A 19,680-nucleotide genomic window follows, 5' to 3' on the forward strand; every position below is an offset into this window, starting at 1 on the left:
AAAAAAGTGAAACATGTAGAAACAGCATAAGATAGCCATTACCAGGAGTGGGGGTGGTGGGGGAACTGGGGAGACATTGGCCAAAGGGTACAAACTTGCAGTTAGGAGAGGAGTGAGTTCTGGGGATCGAATGCAGAGCAACGTGATTACAGTTAACAGTACGGTATCCTAGACTTGAAAGTTGCAGAGATACTGAATCTTAAACGTTCTCACCAGAAACAAAACTGGCAATTACATAACATGATAGAGGTGTTAGCTAATGTTCTGGCAGCCATCAGATTGCAATATACAAACATATCAAATCAACATGTTGTAACCCTTACGCTTAAGAAGATATGGAAATATTTCCATTCTAGTTGGTAAGTAGTCTTGACTGCAAGCCAACTGCATATCTAGCCTTTACCTTAAGATACCCCATGATCCAGCTGCTGATGGGTTAGTGGCTGGCACCAGAGCTGGCCCCTGGATCTTGTCTGAGGTTCACAGCCAGCATCGATTCTGACCACACAGTGCCCTGCTTAGACCAGGTATCTCATACTTTGGATATCACCTTGTAGGCGTGCTGACCGCACTGACTCCTTCTCTGGTCCTCCGCCCTGCTCCTGCCTGTGCACTGACCTTCCTGGGGACTATGTGTTCCAGGCCCCATGGAGGTTAATGTGTGCTCTGACCGGAGAGTGGGAAGGCTTCTTCTGATCTTCCCTAAAGTGATGCAGAGAAGGCCTCACTTCAGGCAACCAGTAAATATTCTCCGGCGCACAGATGACCCCACTTTCGGTAACTACCCTGTGACCTCACTGCCATGCCCGTCGCTCCATAAATGCTGGGGATGACGTCTGGACTGGCTGGAGAGTAGCTGTGGAGAATGGCTATGTACCCCGTGGGCAGTCATCTGCCCAATCCCCCTGTCCGTAAGTTACCCTGAACACAGCCCTGTGCAAGTGCTATGGAGAGGCTTGCTTTGTTTTCCTGTCTTAAAGTGCCTTCTTAGGAGCGTAGAGGACCATAGGGGCAGGGAGGGAAAACCGAGTGGGAAGAAATCAGAGAGGGAGACAAATGAAATGAGACTCTTGACTCCGGGAAACAAACTGAGGGTTGCGGAAAGGGAGGTGGGTGGGGGGATGGGGTAACTGGGTGATGTGCAGTAAGGAGGGCACGTGATGTGATGAGCACTGGGTGTTATATGCAACTAAAGAATAGTTGAACATTATGTCAAAACTAATGATGTACTTTATGTGGGCTAACTGAACACAATAAAAAATAAATTAAGAAGTCCCTTCTTGGTCTAGAGGATACATTACTGACTTTCCTCCAGTTTCTAACACACCTGTTTAGAAAAATGTTAACGTAGTTGGCCCTTGGTTGGGGTCTAGGAGCTCGGACCCTGCCGTGAGGACTCTTGTGCACCGGGTTTGCTGGGTGGCAGGGTGGGGGAAGCTGGGTGAGACAGAGAAACAGAGCTAAGCAAGGAGGTGGTCTCCGCTGGAATCTAGCCTCATCCTGATCCCATGGGGAGCCCGGAACCTAAATACCATCATGAGGGATCTCACTGTGGGGCTGGCCTTCTGCAGCTCTGTGACCGTGGGTTACTAGCTGGGTGGGGTCTGAGGGTTTGTGCAGGCACCAGGGAAGGGGAAGTTGGGAGCTGTTAGCAGGCACTGCTCACAGCAGCTGGGGGATGGGCGCTCCACCTGCTACAGGGTGGCCGTAGGGCATCAACAGCATCCACTAGGGGGCTTCAGTTGATACAGGATGGCTATGGTTTTAGGGGGAAGGGGAGAAATGAGGCCAGCAGGGGAGACCAGTGTAAGCCTAGCCAGGGTCTTGAGTGCCATATTAATGATCCTGGAGTTCATTCTGAGGATAATAAGGAGCCATGGGAGGATTTAGAGTGTAGGAGGAACATGGTCAAGTTGAGTAAGTCTGTCCTAGAATAGCCCTGCCACATTTAGCATGGGGAAGAGTGACACCTCTAGGGCTTCTCCAGGCTGATTTCTTCAATCTCGAATGTCTCTTATGTTCCCCTTTGCTGGGAAAGACATAAGAGGTTAGGTTTACCAAGCCACAGGGCTAGAAACCACATTTCCTCTACTCTATCCTTCGTCTTCTCCCTCTAAGCCTGTCCTCTGACTGGCGGGATCTCTGAAGTGTAGATTTTATAGCCTTGGTTAACTGTCTGGGGTTTAATAAAGGGTAGCAGGCATCTTGTGATCCTCCATCCCTGACCAGGACCCCAGACCCATGTATAGGTAGAATTATAAGACTCCCCCAATATCTCCCTGCCAAGTTGTCCACATCCAAATCCCTGGAACCTGTGAATATGTGACCTTACATAGTAAACGGGGCTTTGCAGATGTGATTAAGTTAAGGATTTTAAGACGAGGAAATTCTGGATTATTTGAGTGGGTCTAATGTAATCACAGGGACCCTTTTAAGAGGGAGGGAGGAGGGTCAGAGAGAGAATGAGAGAAGGATGTTGAAGGATGTTGAAGGATGTCTTCACTGCTCTGTGAAGACAGAGGAAGGGGCCTCCAGAAACTGGAAAGTACAAGGAATGGATTTCCCCTGGAGCCCCCAGAAGGATCACAGCTCTGTTGATGAATTGATTTCAGTCGCGTAAGACTCACCTGGGACTCTGACCTCTAGATCTATAATGTAATGAATTTGTGTCATTTTAAGTGGCTGCTTGTGGTGCTTTATTATGGTGGGGGCAGGAAAGTCACACGTTCTCATCCCATGTCCATCCCCATTCTGAATATCCGCTATTCCTTCCGTCTCAGACTCCCTGCTCACCAGACATTTCCCTACTTCTGCTTGCCCTGCTTCCTAAACTCCTGTCTCCACAGCCCCTGCCCTAGACCAGACCACCATGCTTTTCTCTTTCCCCCGGACTCAGCCCCAGCCTCCTCCATGGCCCCGCCTGGTCCAGCGTGCAGCAGTTGTAAAACCCAACCTGCCCCTCACTCCCTTGCTGAAATCCCTTCTGGTGCCCTGAAGATCAAGTCCAAACTCACCCACCTTAGACGGTTCTGCATGAAATGATCTTTGCTGGCTTTTCCAGTTGAGTCATTGCTGGTACCAGACCTTCTTTGAGTAACCATGACAATTAGCATAGCAAAAGAATAATGTAATAACAATGAATATTATCAAGCATTTAATCTGTGTCAGGCAGGATATTGTGATTTTATTACATTAAATCTCAATCCCTATGAAGCTGGTGTTGTCTTCATTTTGCTGATGGGGAAGATGGCTTCTAGGTATACCAGTTGTCTCTTGCTGCGTACCCTACTACTCCAAAACTGGACAGCTTTAGACAGCCAGGTCTTATTTTCTAGTAGTTTCTGAGGGTCAGGAATCTGGAGGAGCTCCGCTGGGTGGTTCTGGATCAGGGTCTCCCCATGAGGTCACAGTCACGCCATTGGCTGCAGACCTCAGTTCCTCCTCGTGTGGGCTTCTCCACAGTGCTGCAGAGTGTCCTCACAACACAGTGATGGGGTTCCCCCCGTGAATGATCCCAGAAGGAGAGGGCAAGCAGGAAGCCACAGTGACCCTCTGTACCTCAGATGTCTCAGATGGCACAGTGTCACATCCTCCTTTTCCTGTTCACCAAGTCCAGCACACCCTCAAGGAGAGCAGGATTAGGCCCTGCCTCTTGAAGGGAAGAGTATCAAAGAATTTGTGGGTAAAGTTAAAACCACTGCATTTGTTTTTCTGCCTCTAGTGTCCACACCCTGGATGCACTGAACAAGGATTATAGAAGAAAGTGCAAATTCCACAAGTTGCTTCCAGTTGACAATATTACCCCACATTATGGAATCCCTTCTGCAGCGATCCTTTGGGACATGGCCTACTGTTACCCTCATTCTCCAGACGAAGAAACTGAGGCCCAGAGAGGCAAGTCACTTTCCAAGGTCACTTTGAGACTACCTTGTAAAATCAGGATTTGATCCTAGGTCTGATTCCAGCTCCTGGGGCCATAATAGCCAACACTCGGAGTTTTTCCTGCATGCCAGGTTCTGTTCTAGGCACGTCATGTGTGTCCCCTCCTCAAAGGCTCACATCAGCCCTATGAAGTAGACCTGTTATTATCATTGGGCCCATTTTACAAATGGGAATGTTGAGGCACAGAGAGATTAAGAACTTGCCCAGGACCACACATGATTAGAAAGCAGAGGAGATGGGATTTGAACCCCTGGTGATCTGGTTCTAGAGTCTGTGTATCCTCCAGTGCTTCTCCTTAGCACAACACGGCTTTTGTTTCTCCTCTTTCTTGGTGGAACTTGCTGTGTTTTTGTGCTGTCTCTTAACTGCAACCTCACCAGGTAGGGTGTCTTGACACACACATGGGGGACCACTGATGAATCTTCTTCAGTGATCATAATTGCAAGGTGGATATTTTGCTTTGTGCAGAGCAAAAGAGAGAACGCAGAAACACGTGGGGGCTTTTCTTCCCAAGAAGTTGAGGCTGGACTTTGTGCCTCATTTTTAGCTTGTGGCAGATGCTTTTGGTGTCTACCCACACCTGTGACCCTCAACCCCTTGGGTCACACTAGACCGATATCTATCAGCTGCTGCATTTTGTTATCAACAGAGTTACATTCTGGTTATACCCATTCTCTCTGCTTGGAGGCCAGGCCCAACGTGTTGTGGGTTGATGTAAGCCTCAACGCATGACTGGCAGCAGCTGGTGGATAGATACCCCAGCTCCCTCGCCCTACTGTTGGGGTAACTGAAGACTACTCTGGGCTGCCTTTCAGAAGTCCCCAGTGAGATCAAGCTCTAGTGAAACTTGTTAGATGGCATGGCCACCTGGGACCACTTCCCATCCCCATCTCACTGCTCCCCCCCCATAACTGGAGTTTTCTGAGGTCACCTTCCTGATAAACTACTTTCACTAGAATCCTGGTCTCAGCATCTGCTTCGGGGGACCCTGGCCAAGCCATTACTAGACCTCTGTGTGTGTGAGATTGTGTGTGCAGGTGTGTTAAGGCTGGGAATGTGGTGGAGTGCTGCTGTGCAGGGGTCAGATATAGGAGAGCTGGAGGCAGATGGGATGGTTCAAGTGCTAGACCTTGGAGCCAGAGGGTCCTGGATTCAAATCTTGACTCCAAATAACCTTGTACAAGTCCTATCCCCTCTCCATGCCTCAGTTTCCTTTTTAATTTTTTAAATTTATTTATTTATTTAGTAAAATAGGTGGGGGTCAGAATCCTTATTTGATGATATTGATGTGATGAAATTAAATTTTGTTGGTAATGTGTCTAGCATGGCACCTGGTCCATGATGGTTGTGATGGTTATTTGTGTGGGGTGTGCTGGGAAGAGACCTTTGAGCCTAGGATTTGCTTCATTGGGGACAAGTTGTGGTAGTTTATTTATAGTTGGGGGCAATGAAAGAAGGTTGAGAGATAGGTGTTAGTGGGGAAAGAAAAGCAAGAATGGAGGGAAGGAGAGCGATTGGAGAGAGAGAGAGAGAGAACACAGTGACACATCAGCTAGACCAACTTCTCTTCACTGTGGCGGAAAGAGAAAATTAGGGACTTGCCACACTGTCCTCATCCAGCGGCAATTCAGCAAAAAGGGCTAAAGGGCTGTCTTGTTCTGCGGCATTGAGCAATTCTGGCTCCACCCCTCCCCTCTTCCCACACATTCTATTTACTGAAAACCCCAAGACCGAAGAAGAGGTTCCCTCTTCGAATGAGAGAAACACAGCACCATGTGGAGCTTCAGCTTGCTCCTCTTCTGGGGTGAGTGTGGGGCTGAACGATGATGGGAGGGTTGGGGGAAGTCTACACTGGATTTAGACTGTAGGGAAAAGGGAAGGCCATGGGGTGTCTAGCCAGAGACCCCAATTCTAGTTGGATATTGCCAATACCTTCATTGGGGGACCTTTGACAAAAATTCCTGAGCACAGGGAATTCCATCTGTCAAGGTAGACTTTCTTTATAGTTATTCATTCGGCATGTATTTCCTGAACACCTACTATGTGCCAGGTGCTGTTGTAGGCAGTGAGGGGAGAGCAGTAGTAAACAAGCAGTTCCTGCTGTCATGAGGTTAACATCCTCATAGGAGGGACAGACAGAAAAGAAGCCACTGGCCATAACTGCCACCACCCATCTAGCACTAGTTATAAGTTCCTCAAATATCTTCACAAAATTCCTCCAAATACTGTGTCACTAATAGCCCCATTTTACAAAGGAGGAAACTGAGGCAGGAGAGATTAGATGACTTGCCCAAGACTACGTAGCTAACAAGGGGTCGAGCCGGCAGTCTAGCCCCAGAGTCTCTACGCTTTATTGGTTATCACTATGCTATGCTGTCCCAAATAATGACAAAAAGCATTTCAGGCAGTGAAGTGCCACAAAAGAAGAGAGTGACTGGGGGTCATGTTGAAGGGGGAAGTCAGGGAAGACCTCTTGGAAGGGGTGACATTTGTGCTGAGGCCTGAGCCATGAGATGGAGCCTTCCTGTCTGTTCTCTTATTTCCCTTTCTTCAGGCGTCAGTTTGAACTGGTCTTATATATGGCCTATGTTGTGGTTTTCTTCCTGTCTTTCAAATTTTATTCACTGGTTCAAATCTATGAATGAGATAGATGAGCGCTGGGTGTTACATGCCATAATGAATCATTGAACACTACATCAAAAACTAATCATATACTGCATGTTGGCTAACTGAACATAATAAAAACAACAAATCTATGAATGAGGGACAATGTTTTGAACAACAAATGTGGGCTTCCTTGGCTGTGGTCTAGTCCATCTATTTGTGGAAGAGAAAACGTAGGCCCAAAGAAATTAAACAACTTTTCCAAGGCCATGCAGTCAGTAATTAGTGAAGCCAGATTTTCAAACCCAAACATTTTGACTCCAGAGTTGGTATGCCTAAAAACAGTGCTCTGTTGCCTCTAAAATGATTAACGAGCAAAAGAATTTTGTTTGGTGATAATGAATGGGAGTGTCAGGAGTTTGGGTCTGTGGGACTTGTTGATTGGCAGCCTTCATTAGAAGGAGCAGGTAACTCATGGACCCCAAATGCAGGAATGCCGGGTTGTTGCTTTGGGTGTCAGCACTGGTATTAGCTATTAGGGCCCCTTATTCTGCCCTGAAGTTAATTAGCAGAGTAGTGATGATGACATTGATGATGGGGATGGTGGGGGTGAAGATTGGGGTGGCGGAGGTTGGGTGGTGGGAGTGTGGGGGGTCGGAGTGGTGGTCGTGGGGGTGGTGATGGGGGTAAGGGTGGGGGTGGTAGTCATGAGAAGGATGGGGGTGGGGTGAAGATGGGGTGGTGGTGGTGGTGGGGTTATGGAGGTGATAGTGTCAGAGAAGAGCTAAGTGCTGGGGGGGGGGACTTCACTGCGTTTTAGAAACTTTTTTCCATCTCTCCCTAAGAACCAAGTTTTGCCCTCTTGGGGGAGATGTCATTTCTTTTGAGAATACATGTTGTAGTGTATATTTTTGAAAATCAGCTGGAACTTCGTAATTGAAGAGAAAATTAAGATAATACAAACAAAATGAAAAACATAAAGTGCAGAAAAGCAGGAATGGCTGCTGTGAGTATTAGGTGAAATATTGTGTTTGTCATTTGGTTCAATTTCTCATCTAGGTTCATCAAACGTGTTTCTAGGAGGCCATTCCAGAGATACTTTTTCAGGTTGAGCTCCCATTGCTCCTTGGTGTTTCATTGTGTTTTCTTTTCTTTCATCACAGAGTGTGGTGTACTCAGCTGGGTTATGTTCCCATTGGAATCAATTACAGATGGTAAGTTGGTCAAAGAGAATCCATACGCTCAATGCGCGGGAGGGTGGGTTCTGGGGAGGAGAGCCTTCTGTCCCAGGAGGCTGAGCCACAGCCGAACACTTGCTGGGAGCTGCTTAGTGGTAGAGCAAGGGATAAAGAATATCCAGGTCTCCTGGTTCCTGCTCCAGGCTCTTACCTTTGTGCCTTGGATTCACTGTGTGACCTCAGGTGAGTCACACAAAACCTCTCTGATCGTCACTTTCCTCAGCTGTGCAATACAGTTAACACAGGTTCCTATCCTACGGGGACATTGTGAAGCTGAAATCAAAAGAGGTAACTTTTAACCACTTGGTATGTGTGGTAAGAACTTCATAAAGGGTAGTGTGGTGGGCATGGGGATGGAATTTACTCCAATTACAACTCAATGTGGGAAAAGTGCATTTTAAAAATGTATTAAGCGTTCTCATCTTCTACACGAGCTGCTGCTGGTTGGACAGGAACAACATTGCCAGTTCTTCGGGTTCTCAGTGTCTCAGGTTCCTGGCTCAGCCTTATTTGGGAAATTCAGTCCGTACTGTACAGAGTTAATCTTTCAAATTTCTTACCCTACTCTTGGTCCTCCCAAGATGGTGGCTGGGTGTGGGTGTAGGGGCAACTTACGGGACCTTGCGGCTGTCCAGGGTGGACTCTGGGTGGGATGTTTTGTCTACCGGCAGAGCATGGCCCCACCTTGCCTGTCTGGTAGTCCTCTCAGCAGCTCTGTACACCCCAGGGTCCACGCAGGGACTTCTGCTTTCCGCATTCAGGCTATGGGAACCCAGAAGAGTTTTCATGGACCACCTACTGGCTACCTCCCTCTGTGGGTTCTAATCCTTGGCTCTCATACCCTGCTAGATGTGGCAACAGCAGAAAGCAAACTTCTCTTCTAGACTGGGAAACTCCACCTGGCTTTTGTTGGGAGAAGTCAGCCCTTAGCCTTGATACCCCTAAATTCACCCATTCCTATCTGGAAGTTTCTGAGGTGCACTGGCAGAGGAGTAGGGCTCCTTGTGGGTCCCTCTCATCTCCTCTCTTTATTAGCTTCCCACAATTTTTTCTCTTCCCTTATGATGGGTATTTCCCTTACACCATGGCTTAATGAAGACTCTAGCTTCCAGTCCTTCAAGCCTGGCTACTGCAAAATCTTTTCATGGAGATATGACTGACGTATAACATTGTGCAAGAATAAGGTGTGCACGTGTCGATATGATACACATATACTGAGAAATGCTTATCACCGTAGTGTTCACTAATGTTTTCATCACCTTACATCATTACCATTTTTTTTTCTGGTAAGGATATTTAAGATTTACTCGTAGCAACTTCCAAGTATATAATACAGTATTGTTAACCGGAGTAACCATGCTGTACACTGATCTCCCAAACTCGTTCATCTCATAAGGCTTTGCTTTCAAGGCTATTGTTTTGCTGGGAACCCAAACATCCAGTCTGGTAATTAAAACCTGAACATTCCTGTTTTGCTTTCATCTGTGTCTGCTGCCGAGACATCTTAATTTTTTCTGAATGAGAGTAAATCCTTCAGCAGAATGTGTTGGGGCAGGCGGGTTCACATCCATATAACTGGAAAAGAGAAAAATCATTTCACTATATTTCCAAAATGGTCACCTTGATCAAAAAAAATTGATCATTATTATTGATTCCAGAAAGCCCTTGGCTGGTGAGGAAGTCATTCTCCACAGCTCTGGGACCTGGGCCCGACACTGTGCAGGAGAGTTAGGTAGACAAATCAATAAAAGAAAGAATCTGCCTCACATAGAGAGTGGGAGAGATGTTACAGTCAAGGCACGTACAAGGAATTTGTAAGCGGGAATTCCAAACGCTTAACATTTGAAAAAACTGAGCACCATTGGAATTAAAAATGTACAAACACAGGGATGTTAACTTTGTGATAATTCATCAAAGTGCAGGCTTACAATATTCGTGCTTTTCTCTCTATATCATACTTAATAAAATACTATGAAAATGCCCATACGCTTTGAAACAGAGATTCCTGATCCAGAAATGTATTCCAAAGAGATACTTGTAAAGTGCACAGAGATACCTCACCGTACACGCAAGGAGGTGTTTCTTATGTTATTCTGGTAACAACTTGGAATTAAACAATGTTTGTTTGCACGGGGGGGACTGGTTGGATAAAAGTTGTTTGTTAGAGTAACCCTAGCTACTGTAACAAACCCTAAACTGTCCACGGCTTAATAAACAGAAATTTAATTTTTGTTTGTTTAAGAGTCCAATGCAGATATTTCTGGCCAGTGGGTGGCTTTCCTCCAAATGGTAATTTGGAGACCCAGACTCCTTCTGTCTCGTGGCTCAGCCATGCTGGGGTCTCGGAGTCTTCTGCAGACCTTGGCAGAAGGGAAAAGAAACAGTGGAGAAGGCACACCCACTTTCTAAAAACCCAGGTCTGGCAGTGAGGCATGCGGTATTTGCTCAGGTTCATAGGACCATAGCTGGACGCAAGGTGAGCTGGGAAATGTAGTCCATGGTGGGTAAGCTGCCTGCTAGTGACAGTTCCATACCATGGAAAGGGGAGTGTGGACTTTCTGCTTGACCTTTGGCTACCAAGCCAATCCCTGGCGCAGTTAATGCCCATGGACACAGTGGAAACCACACAGCTGTTCAAAAGCATGAGTTGGGTCTGTATGGACTGACTGGGAAAGGTGCCCCAAACATAGGTGCCCCTTCTCTTTACTTTTTATTATAGAAATATTTAAACATTCAAAGGTAGGGAAAACAGTACAACAAACTCCAATGTACTCATTACCCAGCTTCCACGCTTGACAAATTTTGCTGCTCTTGGTTTGCAAGACGTATTCCTAAGTGAAAAAGCAAGTAAGAGTACGACAGAGTTGTCCAACAGAACTTTCTATAATGATGGACGTGTTCTCGATCCACAGTAGTCAGTGGCTACTGAGCCATTGAAATAAAGCTAACAGGACCAAATAATGGAAAGTTTCATTTTATTTAATTTTCAAAGATTTGTTTTTAAAAAGATTTTATTTATTTATTTCAGAAAGAGAGAGAGAGTGCACGTGCATGAGCAGGGGGAGGGGCAAAAGGAGAGTGAGAAGCAGACTCCTCAGTCCCAGGACCTTGAGACCATGACCTGAGCTGAAGGCAGATGCTTAACCATCTGAGCCCCCCAGGCCCCCCAATATTCATAGATTTAAAAGCAAACAGCCGCATATGATTAGTAGCTACTGGTTTGGAGAGCAAAGTAGATTGTGTATTGCATGATCTCACTTGTGTTAAAAAATTGTGTGAATTCGTAAATTTATTCATATTTAATAATATATTTCCATGACTGAGCCTGTGAGTAGGACTAGGCTGGAGGGGATTCACTCTAAGCTTTTGACAGTGGTTGCCTCTGGGTATAAGGATGGCAGACTGAGAGATCTTCGCTTTTAATTTTATATACTTTTGCATTGTTTGAACTTTTTTTAAACAAGCAATTATTCCCTTCTCTTAAAAAGATACAAACAAAACAAAAATGCACCAAAATCAGGATGACCATCTGCTTTCGGTCAGTTTCTTTTTTCTTTCTTTTTTTTTTTTTTAAAGATTTTATTTATTTATTTGACAGAGATAGAGATAGCCAGCGAGAGAGGGAACACAGGCAGGGGGAGTGGGAGAGGAAGAAGCAGGCTCATAGCAGAGGAGCCTGATGTGGGGCTCCATCCCAGAACGCTGGGATCACGCCCTGAGCCGAAGGCAGACGCCTAACCGCTGTGCCACCCAGGCGCCCCTTTCAGTCAGTTTCTGTAGGAAGCAGAGCCTGGTAGAATTCTTGTGTGAGTCATTTATTGAGGGAGAACTCGCAGGACACGCTTGCAGGGGAATGAGGGAAGCAGGACAAAGGCGGGGGAGAAACCAGCCTCCCAGAAGGTGTTTCTAGAGACTTTCAGCCACAGCCTGGTCTCACAAGAGCCCTGGAGTGTGAAGTGCCTCGCAGAGGTTCACCTGCTCAGAGGCGAGGCAGAGGCTGTCCTGTAACTCACCTGCACCTGTCTGCCAGTCTGCCTGGGGGATGGGTATGCCGTCCGGTAAAGCGGATGGGGGGTGGTGGGTGCCAAGAGTGGCCACTGTCCCACCCCTTCTTACCTGGCGAGTTGTGAAGGGCTCATGAGCTGAGGTAGGAGAATCCCCAGCAGGAGACTGGGTTTTCCCCTTCACATACCCACTCCTGCTTTTGCAACTTGCTGCTGTAATGACTGGCGCTCGGGGAAATACGGAGACTGGCTGGCTCACGGCCACTTTCAAAGGGATCTGATGGCTTCTCATTGCTCTGCTTGTGGGCTGGTGGCAGCTGCGGGGCACGTGCTCTGGGAACCGACCTCCCAGACAGAAGGCGATCAGACCTTGGGCAAGCACCCTCAGCTCTCAGTTTTGTCATCTGATTAATGGGTATTGCGATGACCCCCCCCCCCCCACACACCTGATGGGATAATTGTGAGGATTTGATTCCATGTGCAGTTGTTAAGAGGTGGGTTGTGGACCCACATTTCCTGGGTTCGAATCTTGGTTCCAGCACTCACGTATTTCAGTAAATTCCCTAAAACTTTGGTTTCCATGAAAATGAGGGTCAGAGGGGTTAATCCAACTGGGCTTTGATGAGCATTGTATGAGGTAAGATACAGGCAGTGCTTCAAATGGTACCTGGAACACAGCAGGTGCACAGCTATGTCTACGCTCCCTCTCCCCAGAGAAACCTAAGTTATCCGGTTTGTACTGGTTGGGCCAAAGCTGTAGTGAGCGAGCACAGTCAGGACAATGCGCAGGACCCCTGGACGCCCTGCCAACCTTCACCCATTCTACTTTCTCTTCTCCTGCGTTCTCGCTGGTGGTGTGACCAGGGGGAGGCTACGCCAATGCTCTTGGGCCTCTGTTTCCACATCTGTAAAACGGAGTCCTAATACGGCCCCGTGATGTAGGGTGACCAACTGTCCTGGCTTGCCTCTGAACGGGAGGGGGGCTCCCGGGACTCTGGACTTCCAGTGCTAACACCAGGAAAGTTCTGGAAAAACCAGGGTTACTAGGTCAACCCATCTGAAAGCATTATTTTGGGGCCTGCAGAAAATGCATGGAAGGGGCTGGTGCTAGGGAAGCACCAATGAACCGGAAGCTCTAGTTCTATCTTTAAAAGTCTTTTTGCCCCTTGGAATCTCTATGCTTGGGTCTATTAGGTGGTCATGCACTAAGTTGTCTGGCTCACGATCGAGGATCATGTGTCTGTCTCGGGGGATTGTTGAAGGGCTTTCCTGGCTTCTTGCTCTTGCAGTGGCCACCAGAGGACACTAGGGAGTGCCCAAGTCAAGTTCTGCCTCCTCTGCCCACAGCCCTCCAGGGCTCCCACCCCCCCTGGGGTTAAAGCCCAAATCCTCCCGGAGGCCCCCAAGGCCCTGTACCCTCCCTGCCCTGCCCTCTTCCCTCTTCCCCTTGCTCACTCTGTTGCAGCCACACACCCCTCCTTGCTGTTCCTCCAATACCCCACCCCTGTCCCGCCCCAGGGCCTTTGCATGAGCTGTGCCCTCTGCTTGGGATGTTCTTGCCCTACATACACACTTGGCTCTCTCCCTCCCCTTCTTCGTGTTTCAGCTCATGCGTCATCTTCTCAGTGACTACTGTATTTTTGACATTGTATCCCTCACCCTCACCTCTCCAGGTTATCAGCTCTGTGAAGGTGGGGAATTTTGTGTGTCTTGTTCCACTGCTGAATCCACAGGGTCTAGAATAGTGCCTGACATATAACAGGTGTTTGTATTTGTTAGAGTTATCCAGAGAAACAGAACCAATAGGATGGAGACATAGAGATAAAAAATTTATTATAAGGAATTGGTTCATACAATTACGGCGGCTAGCAAGTCCTAAGATCTTTGGGGTGACATCCAAAAGTCCTGAGACCAGAAAGAATCTGGGGAACTGAGCAAAGGTGAGCATGGCTGATGGGACAAGGTAGGAGATGAGCTGGAGAGGTTGGCAGGTGCTGAGTCACACAGGACTGGGTTGCGATTGTGGTTTGGGGTGGGTTGGAGTTGTGAGCAATTGAGCCAGAGGAAGAGGGTAATGGGAAGCTCAGATGAGAGACCGCAAGTTGGCAATGTGCCGGAAGTTTGCAGAGAACAATGTTGCCTCGGCAGCTGAAAGAGGAAACTGTTAATGAGAAAAGACACAACTGAGATGTCCTGCAGGGAAAAGAAATAAACAAGGCATGTTGCAGGAAGTGAAGAGCCTGGCTCTCAACGCCCTGAAAATAAACCATCCCTTAAAGTTTTTGCAGCACATTGTAAAGTGCTTTCCCACTCTACCAACCAATGTTGGCATTACTGTTACTCCTCTTTCTTTCACGCCCCACGTCTAATCCGTTGGCAAATCCTGTTAACATCACCTTCAGAATAAACCCCGAATCTTATTTATTTATTTATTTATTTATTTATTTATTTATTTATTTTAAAGATTTTATTTATTTATTTGACAGAGATAGAGACAGCCAGCGAGAGAGGGAACACAAGCAGGGGGAGTGGGAGAGGAGGAAGCAGGCTCATAGCAGAGGAGCCTGATGTGGGGCTCGATCCCATAACGCCGGGATCACGCCCTGAGCCGAAGGCAGACGCTTAACGACTGAGCCACCCAGGCACCCCTGAACCCCGAATCTTGTACCTTCCACGGCTCCCAGTGGGGTTGCATCCATCATCCCCACTTACCTGGACAGGTGGAGGTGCCGCCTCCCAGGTCATCCTGTCCCTCTACAGCTCATCTTCCAGCCAGGGGCCACAGGATCCTGTTAAAACCTCAGTCCTGCTGCGTCCTGCCTGTGGCTCCCAGTGCTCTCCGTAGAAAGCCGAGGTGTGCCGGCATCTAGCAGATCTAACATGACCTAGCCAAGTCCGGGCCTCCCATTCCCCCACCCCCCCGCCCCCTCTGCTCCAACCGCACCGACCTCCTTGTATCTCCACCAGGTCTTCAGGTGTGGTCCTGCCCCTTCATACCCTTGCTCTTTCCTCTGCCCTAGGAACCTTCATAGCTCACTCACCTCCCTCTGGTCTTCGTTCTAACGTTAGCTTCTCAGCGAGGTCTTTATTATTGAGCACTGACTGCGTACTGGGCACTGTTGTGTGCACTCAGCACATAGCAGTGAATGACACAGACACAAATCCTTGCCTTCCAGGAGCTCAAAGTCCATCAGGGCAACAGACTTAATCAGTCGCAAAATGTTTTTTACAAAGAATTGTCTTAGAAATTGCCTGAACGTTGATTCCATTTCCAGCCAGATCTACCTCTTCTTGGGTAACAGTAGTGAAAATCACTCACTTCAGGTTCCGACAGGCTTGGAGCTGCCACTTACCAGCTGTGTGTCCTTGGACAAGTTACTTAACCTCACTGAGCCTCAGTTGTCCACATCTGTGTAATGGGAATTGTGTTAGCATCCTACGGCTGCTCTAGCGAATTACCACAAACTTGACAGCTTCAAACATCAAAAACATTACCTTACGGGTCTGGAGGTCAGAAGTCCAAAGTGGGTCCCACTGGGCTAAAATCAAGGTGTCAGCAGGGCTGCGTTCTTTTCTGGGCATTCTACGGGATAATATGTCTTTTTGCCTTTTCCAGTCTTTAACTGGATGGTCATGTTACTAAAGGGAAGCAGGAGAGATGGTTCTGGGGGAAGGGCTGCTGTTCTCTGCTTGGAGGTTTGCTGCTGGAACTGTAACCTGAGTCTTCCACGCTCCAAAGGCTAAAATGTCGAGTCTCAGACTCTTGCGTCTAGAGCTCTGATGCTCATGGTGCGGTGTGGTCCATGGGCCAGCATCGGCATCATTCAGGGGCTGGTGAGAAATGCAGCATGTCGGGCCCCTTCCTAGACCTGCGAAATCAGCGTCTGCTTTTCCCAGATCTGGGACCCGCGTGAGGCAGAGGCTGTTGGTCTGAGGACCACACCTGGGTTAGCAAGTGTTCATGTCAGTGCATCTCACACTTTCCTGTGCACATGGCTCACCCAGGGTCTTGCTCAAATGCAGATTCTGATTCATCAGTTCTGGGGTGGGGCCTGAGATACTGCATTTCCAGCAAACTCCCAGGCAATGTTGACGTTCCCACTTGACAGCGCTGAGCACTTTCTCAGGGCTGATGTCACCAGTTGCCACAAACTGGGGGACTTAAAAGAACAGAAATCTATTCTCTCACTGTTCTGGGGGCCGGAAGTCTGAAATCGAGGTGTCTGCAGGCCCATGCTTTCTCTGAAGGTTCTAAGGGAGTGTTTGTTCTGGGGTGGCTGGCAATCCTTGGTGTTCCTTGGGCTGTAGGCACCGCACTCAGTCTCTGCCTCTGTCGCCCACGTGGGGTTCTCCCTGAGCCCGTCTCTGTGCCTCTTCACCCCTTCTTAAAACGACGTCAGTCGTATCCGATTAAGGGACCATCCTACTCCAGTAGGGTCTCATCCTCACTGAGGTCTTTTCAAAAGAATTTTTATTTATTTATTTGAGAGAGAGAGCAAGCGTGAGAGAGAGAGAGAGAGAGAGAGAGCATGAGCAGGGGAGGGGCAGAGGGAGAGGGAGAAGCAGACATCCCGCCAAGCAGGGAGCCCAAAGCAGGGATCAATCCTAGGACCCTGGGATCACACCCCGAGCTGAAACCGGACGCTTAACCGACTGAGCCCCCCAGGCCTCCCCTTCACTGAGGTCTTAAGTACATTTACGAAGACCCTATTTCCAAATAAGGTTGCATTCTCAGGGACCAGGGTTTAGGGCTTCAGCATATTTCTTGTGGGGGGCACAGTTCAGCCCACAGCAGTCCCCTTCACACTCTCATGTTGGCTCCCTTTGAAGCCCACCCTGGGGCTCTAACTTGACCTCTTCCCTCTGTGCTTCCCAGACGAGAATGAGTGTCTGGATACCACCACGTGCCCCGCTTACGCAACCTGCACCAACACTTTGGAGAGCTTCTACTGCACTTGCAAACGAGGCTTTCTGTCCAGCAACGGACTGACGCATTTCAGGGGCCCAGGAGTGACATGCGAAGGTAAGTACGCAGCCCTTCAAAACCCTCTGGTATGTTGTAGGGAGATCAGACCGAAGCTTGCTGAGTGGTGCATGTACTTTTCGTAGTACTTTGTCTTTTCCCAAATGTTTTTCCTCCCCGTCTCCTTCCCTTATCCTTCTTTTCTTTCTCTTTTTTTTCTTTAATGTTTTAAAAATTTAAATTCAATTAGCCCACAGAACATCATTGTTTGCTTTCTTTTTCTATAATGACAATGATTCCTGCTTACTCCACATTCCGACAATTGAGAGCTAGCATGAGGATGAAAATAAAAGTAAAAACCGTGCTATTGGGGCGCCTGGGTGGCACAGCGGTTAAGCGTCTGCCTTCAGCTCAGGGCGTGATCCCGGCGTTCTGGGATCGAGCCCCACATCAGGCTCCTCCACTATGAGCCTGTTTCTTCCTCTCCCACTCCCCCTGCTTGTGTTCCCTCTCTCGCTGGCTGTCTCTATCTCTGTCGAATAAATAAATAAAATCTTTAAAAAAAGAAAAAAAGAAAAAAGAAAACCGTGCTATTTGTCAATATCCAGAAATAACCACCGATTTCCTTTCAGGTAACCTCCTTTTGGTTGTCTCTCCATGCAGAAAACCAGAATTTCTTTTCTTTTCTTTTTTTAAGATTTATTTATTTATTTATTTGACAAAGAGAGAGAGAGAGAGCCAGTGAGAGAGGGAACACCGGCAGGGGGAGTGGGAGAGGAAGAAGCAGGCTCCCAGCGGAGGAGCCTGATGCAGGGCTCCAATCCAGAATGCCGGGATCACGCCCTGAGCCGAAGGCAGACGCTTAAGGACTGAGCCACCCAGGCGCCCCAGAAAACAAGAATTTCTAACATTTACTGAGTACCAGGTCTCCTGTGGAGGGCTCTCTACGCATTTTTTTTTTTAAAGATTTTATTTATTTATTCGACAGAGAGAGAGACAGCCAGCGAGAGAGGGAACACAAGCAGGGGGAGTGGGAGAGGAAGAAGCAGGCTCATAGCGGAGGAGCCCGATGTGGGGCTCGATCCCATAACGCCGGGATCATGCCCTGAGCCGAAGGCAGACGCTTCACCGCTGTGCCACCCAGGCGCCCCCTCTCTATGCATTTTTTACATTAAACTGAGTTCGGTCATTATGATGATCTCCACTGCACAGATGAGGAAAGTGCTTGGGGCACTGGAATGACTCATTCACAGGCGTGCGGTCAAACTGGCCTCCAAACCCACATCTTTCCGACTCTCACAGCAGTTTCTGAATCACATCGCCTTGTTGTGAGGAGTTGTATTTACCCTCTCCAAGCCTCCATGTTTCCATCTGTTGAATGAGCGTATAAGAGTACTTACCTCAAAGGATAGTTGGGAAAATTAAATGCAGTCGTGGGAATGCAGCGCGCTAGGTGCAGTACTAGAGGACTACTGATGGGAGTAATATAAACGGAAATAACCCCCAGAGTGAGCGAAGGTCTTTGTCTGCATTTCTTATACTTAGATCCCAATTCTCCCTTAGACAGTCACAATCTGTCAAGATCTTTGACAGTCAAGATCTGGTCTCTGAATAAGACCAGGGGTCGGCAAACGTTTTATGCAAGGGGCCAAAGAGTAAGTATTTTGGAGGTTGCAAGCCAAATGATCTCTCTCATGACTACTTAATACTCCAGTTGTAGTGTGAAAAGAGCCATAGATGATACACGAATGAATGGATGTGGCTTTGTTCCAACAAAACCTTATTTATACAAACAGGTGGTGGACTGGATTTGACCCATGTGCTGTAGTTTGCTGGGCTCTGAATAAGAGAATTCATTTCTATTGTTGTAGTAGCCAGGGTGCCCCCAAATCCTTCTCTGTCTTTGGGTTACAGTTCATGGGGTATTTGGTCAATTTCGGTAGTCCTGATGGGCCCCGGTTTCAAAATTTGGGTTGAAATCAGCATTCCCCATCTAGAAAATGATGGCTCCTATAGCAAGGATTTCATCCCCTTTATGCCTTTGACCGCCCCCCCCATGGTGCCTGACGTCTTGTGAGTAGTCAGTAGGTACTTGTTGAATGAAGGAACACATTACCTTATTCTTTATGTCAGCTACAGATTTAATCAGCCTTAATCAGCTGTTTCTAATGTTTTACTACTTCAAATGCAGGTGGAATGAACATTCCTGTGGTCTGATCTTGATGCAGCGGGGTAGCTCCAGATTTCTGTGTAGGAGAGGCACGATTTTCTGGGAGGAGCTGTAAGAGACTTGCCTTGAAGCTGTATTTACATAAGTATGTAGCAAGGGTTTAGGATGACTTGGCAGACCAGGGCTGAAGGAGACTTGGGCAGGACCCCCCCATGGTACCACGACTGCACAATTTATGGGTCCTCCCATGAGTAAATTGCTCTACGTGGCTTTGCAAATTGTTCTTTTTTATCTACTGCTGGGTAGCAGAGTACCCGTAAACTTAGGACATCAAAGTTATGGCAATCATTTATCTTGTTCATGAATGTATCTGTCATTTGGGTTGAGTTTGGTGAGTGTGGCTTATCTCTGTTGCCTGCGGTGTCAGCTGAGTTGGCTCAAGTGGGGGCTAGAGGATCCACTTGAAAGACAGCACACTCACATGAGCTGGCGCTGGCCTTAGGCTAGCTGCTCCACCAGGGCTGTGGGCTGGAGGACTTGGTTCTTCTCCATGAGAGCTGCTTTCCTCATAGCTGGTTGGGTTTCCTCACAGTACGGGGACTGAGTTCCAAGGGAACAAGGAGGGAGTGCATGGTATCTTTATGACTTCGTGTCACCACCCTCACAGTCGCAGCATGCTCAGATTCCAGGGGAGGGAATATAGACCCCACTGCTTGCTGGAAGGAATACAGATTCACATACAACGAAGAGGATAAGCGT

At 47.8% G+C, this 19,680-nt stretch overlaps 1 protein-coding gene across 1 annotated transcript in view; it reads left to right on the top strand.

Moving 5' to 3' along the window:
- The first annotated feature begins 5,665 nt into the window (after positions 1-5,665).
- The window catches only part of ADGRE1 (adhesion G protein-coupled receptor E1), a 53,678-nt gene continuing 39,663 nt past the window's right edge, over positions 5,666-19,680 (top strand). The window contains exons 1-3 of the mRNA XM_048227162.2: positions 5,666-5,746; positions 7,710-7,760; positions 16,665-16,811. Of these exons, the coding sequence (XP_048083119.2) occupies positions 5,716-5,746; positions 7,710-7,760; positions 16,665-16,811 (229 nt within the window). The 5' untranslated portion in view covers positions 5,666-5,715. The remainder of the gene's footprint in view (positions 5,747-7,709; positions 7,761-16,664; positions 16,812-19,680) is intronic.

Source organism: Ursus arctos, unplaced genomic scaffold (assembly GCF_023065955.2).
Source record: "Ursus arctos isolate Adak ecotype North America unplaced genomic scaffold, UrsArc2.0 scaffold_14, whole genome shotgun sequence".
In the NCBI taxonomy this organism is placed as follows: domain Eukaryota; kingdom Metazoa; phylum Chordata; class Mammalia; order Carnivora; family Ursidae; genus Ursus; species Ursus arctos.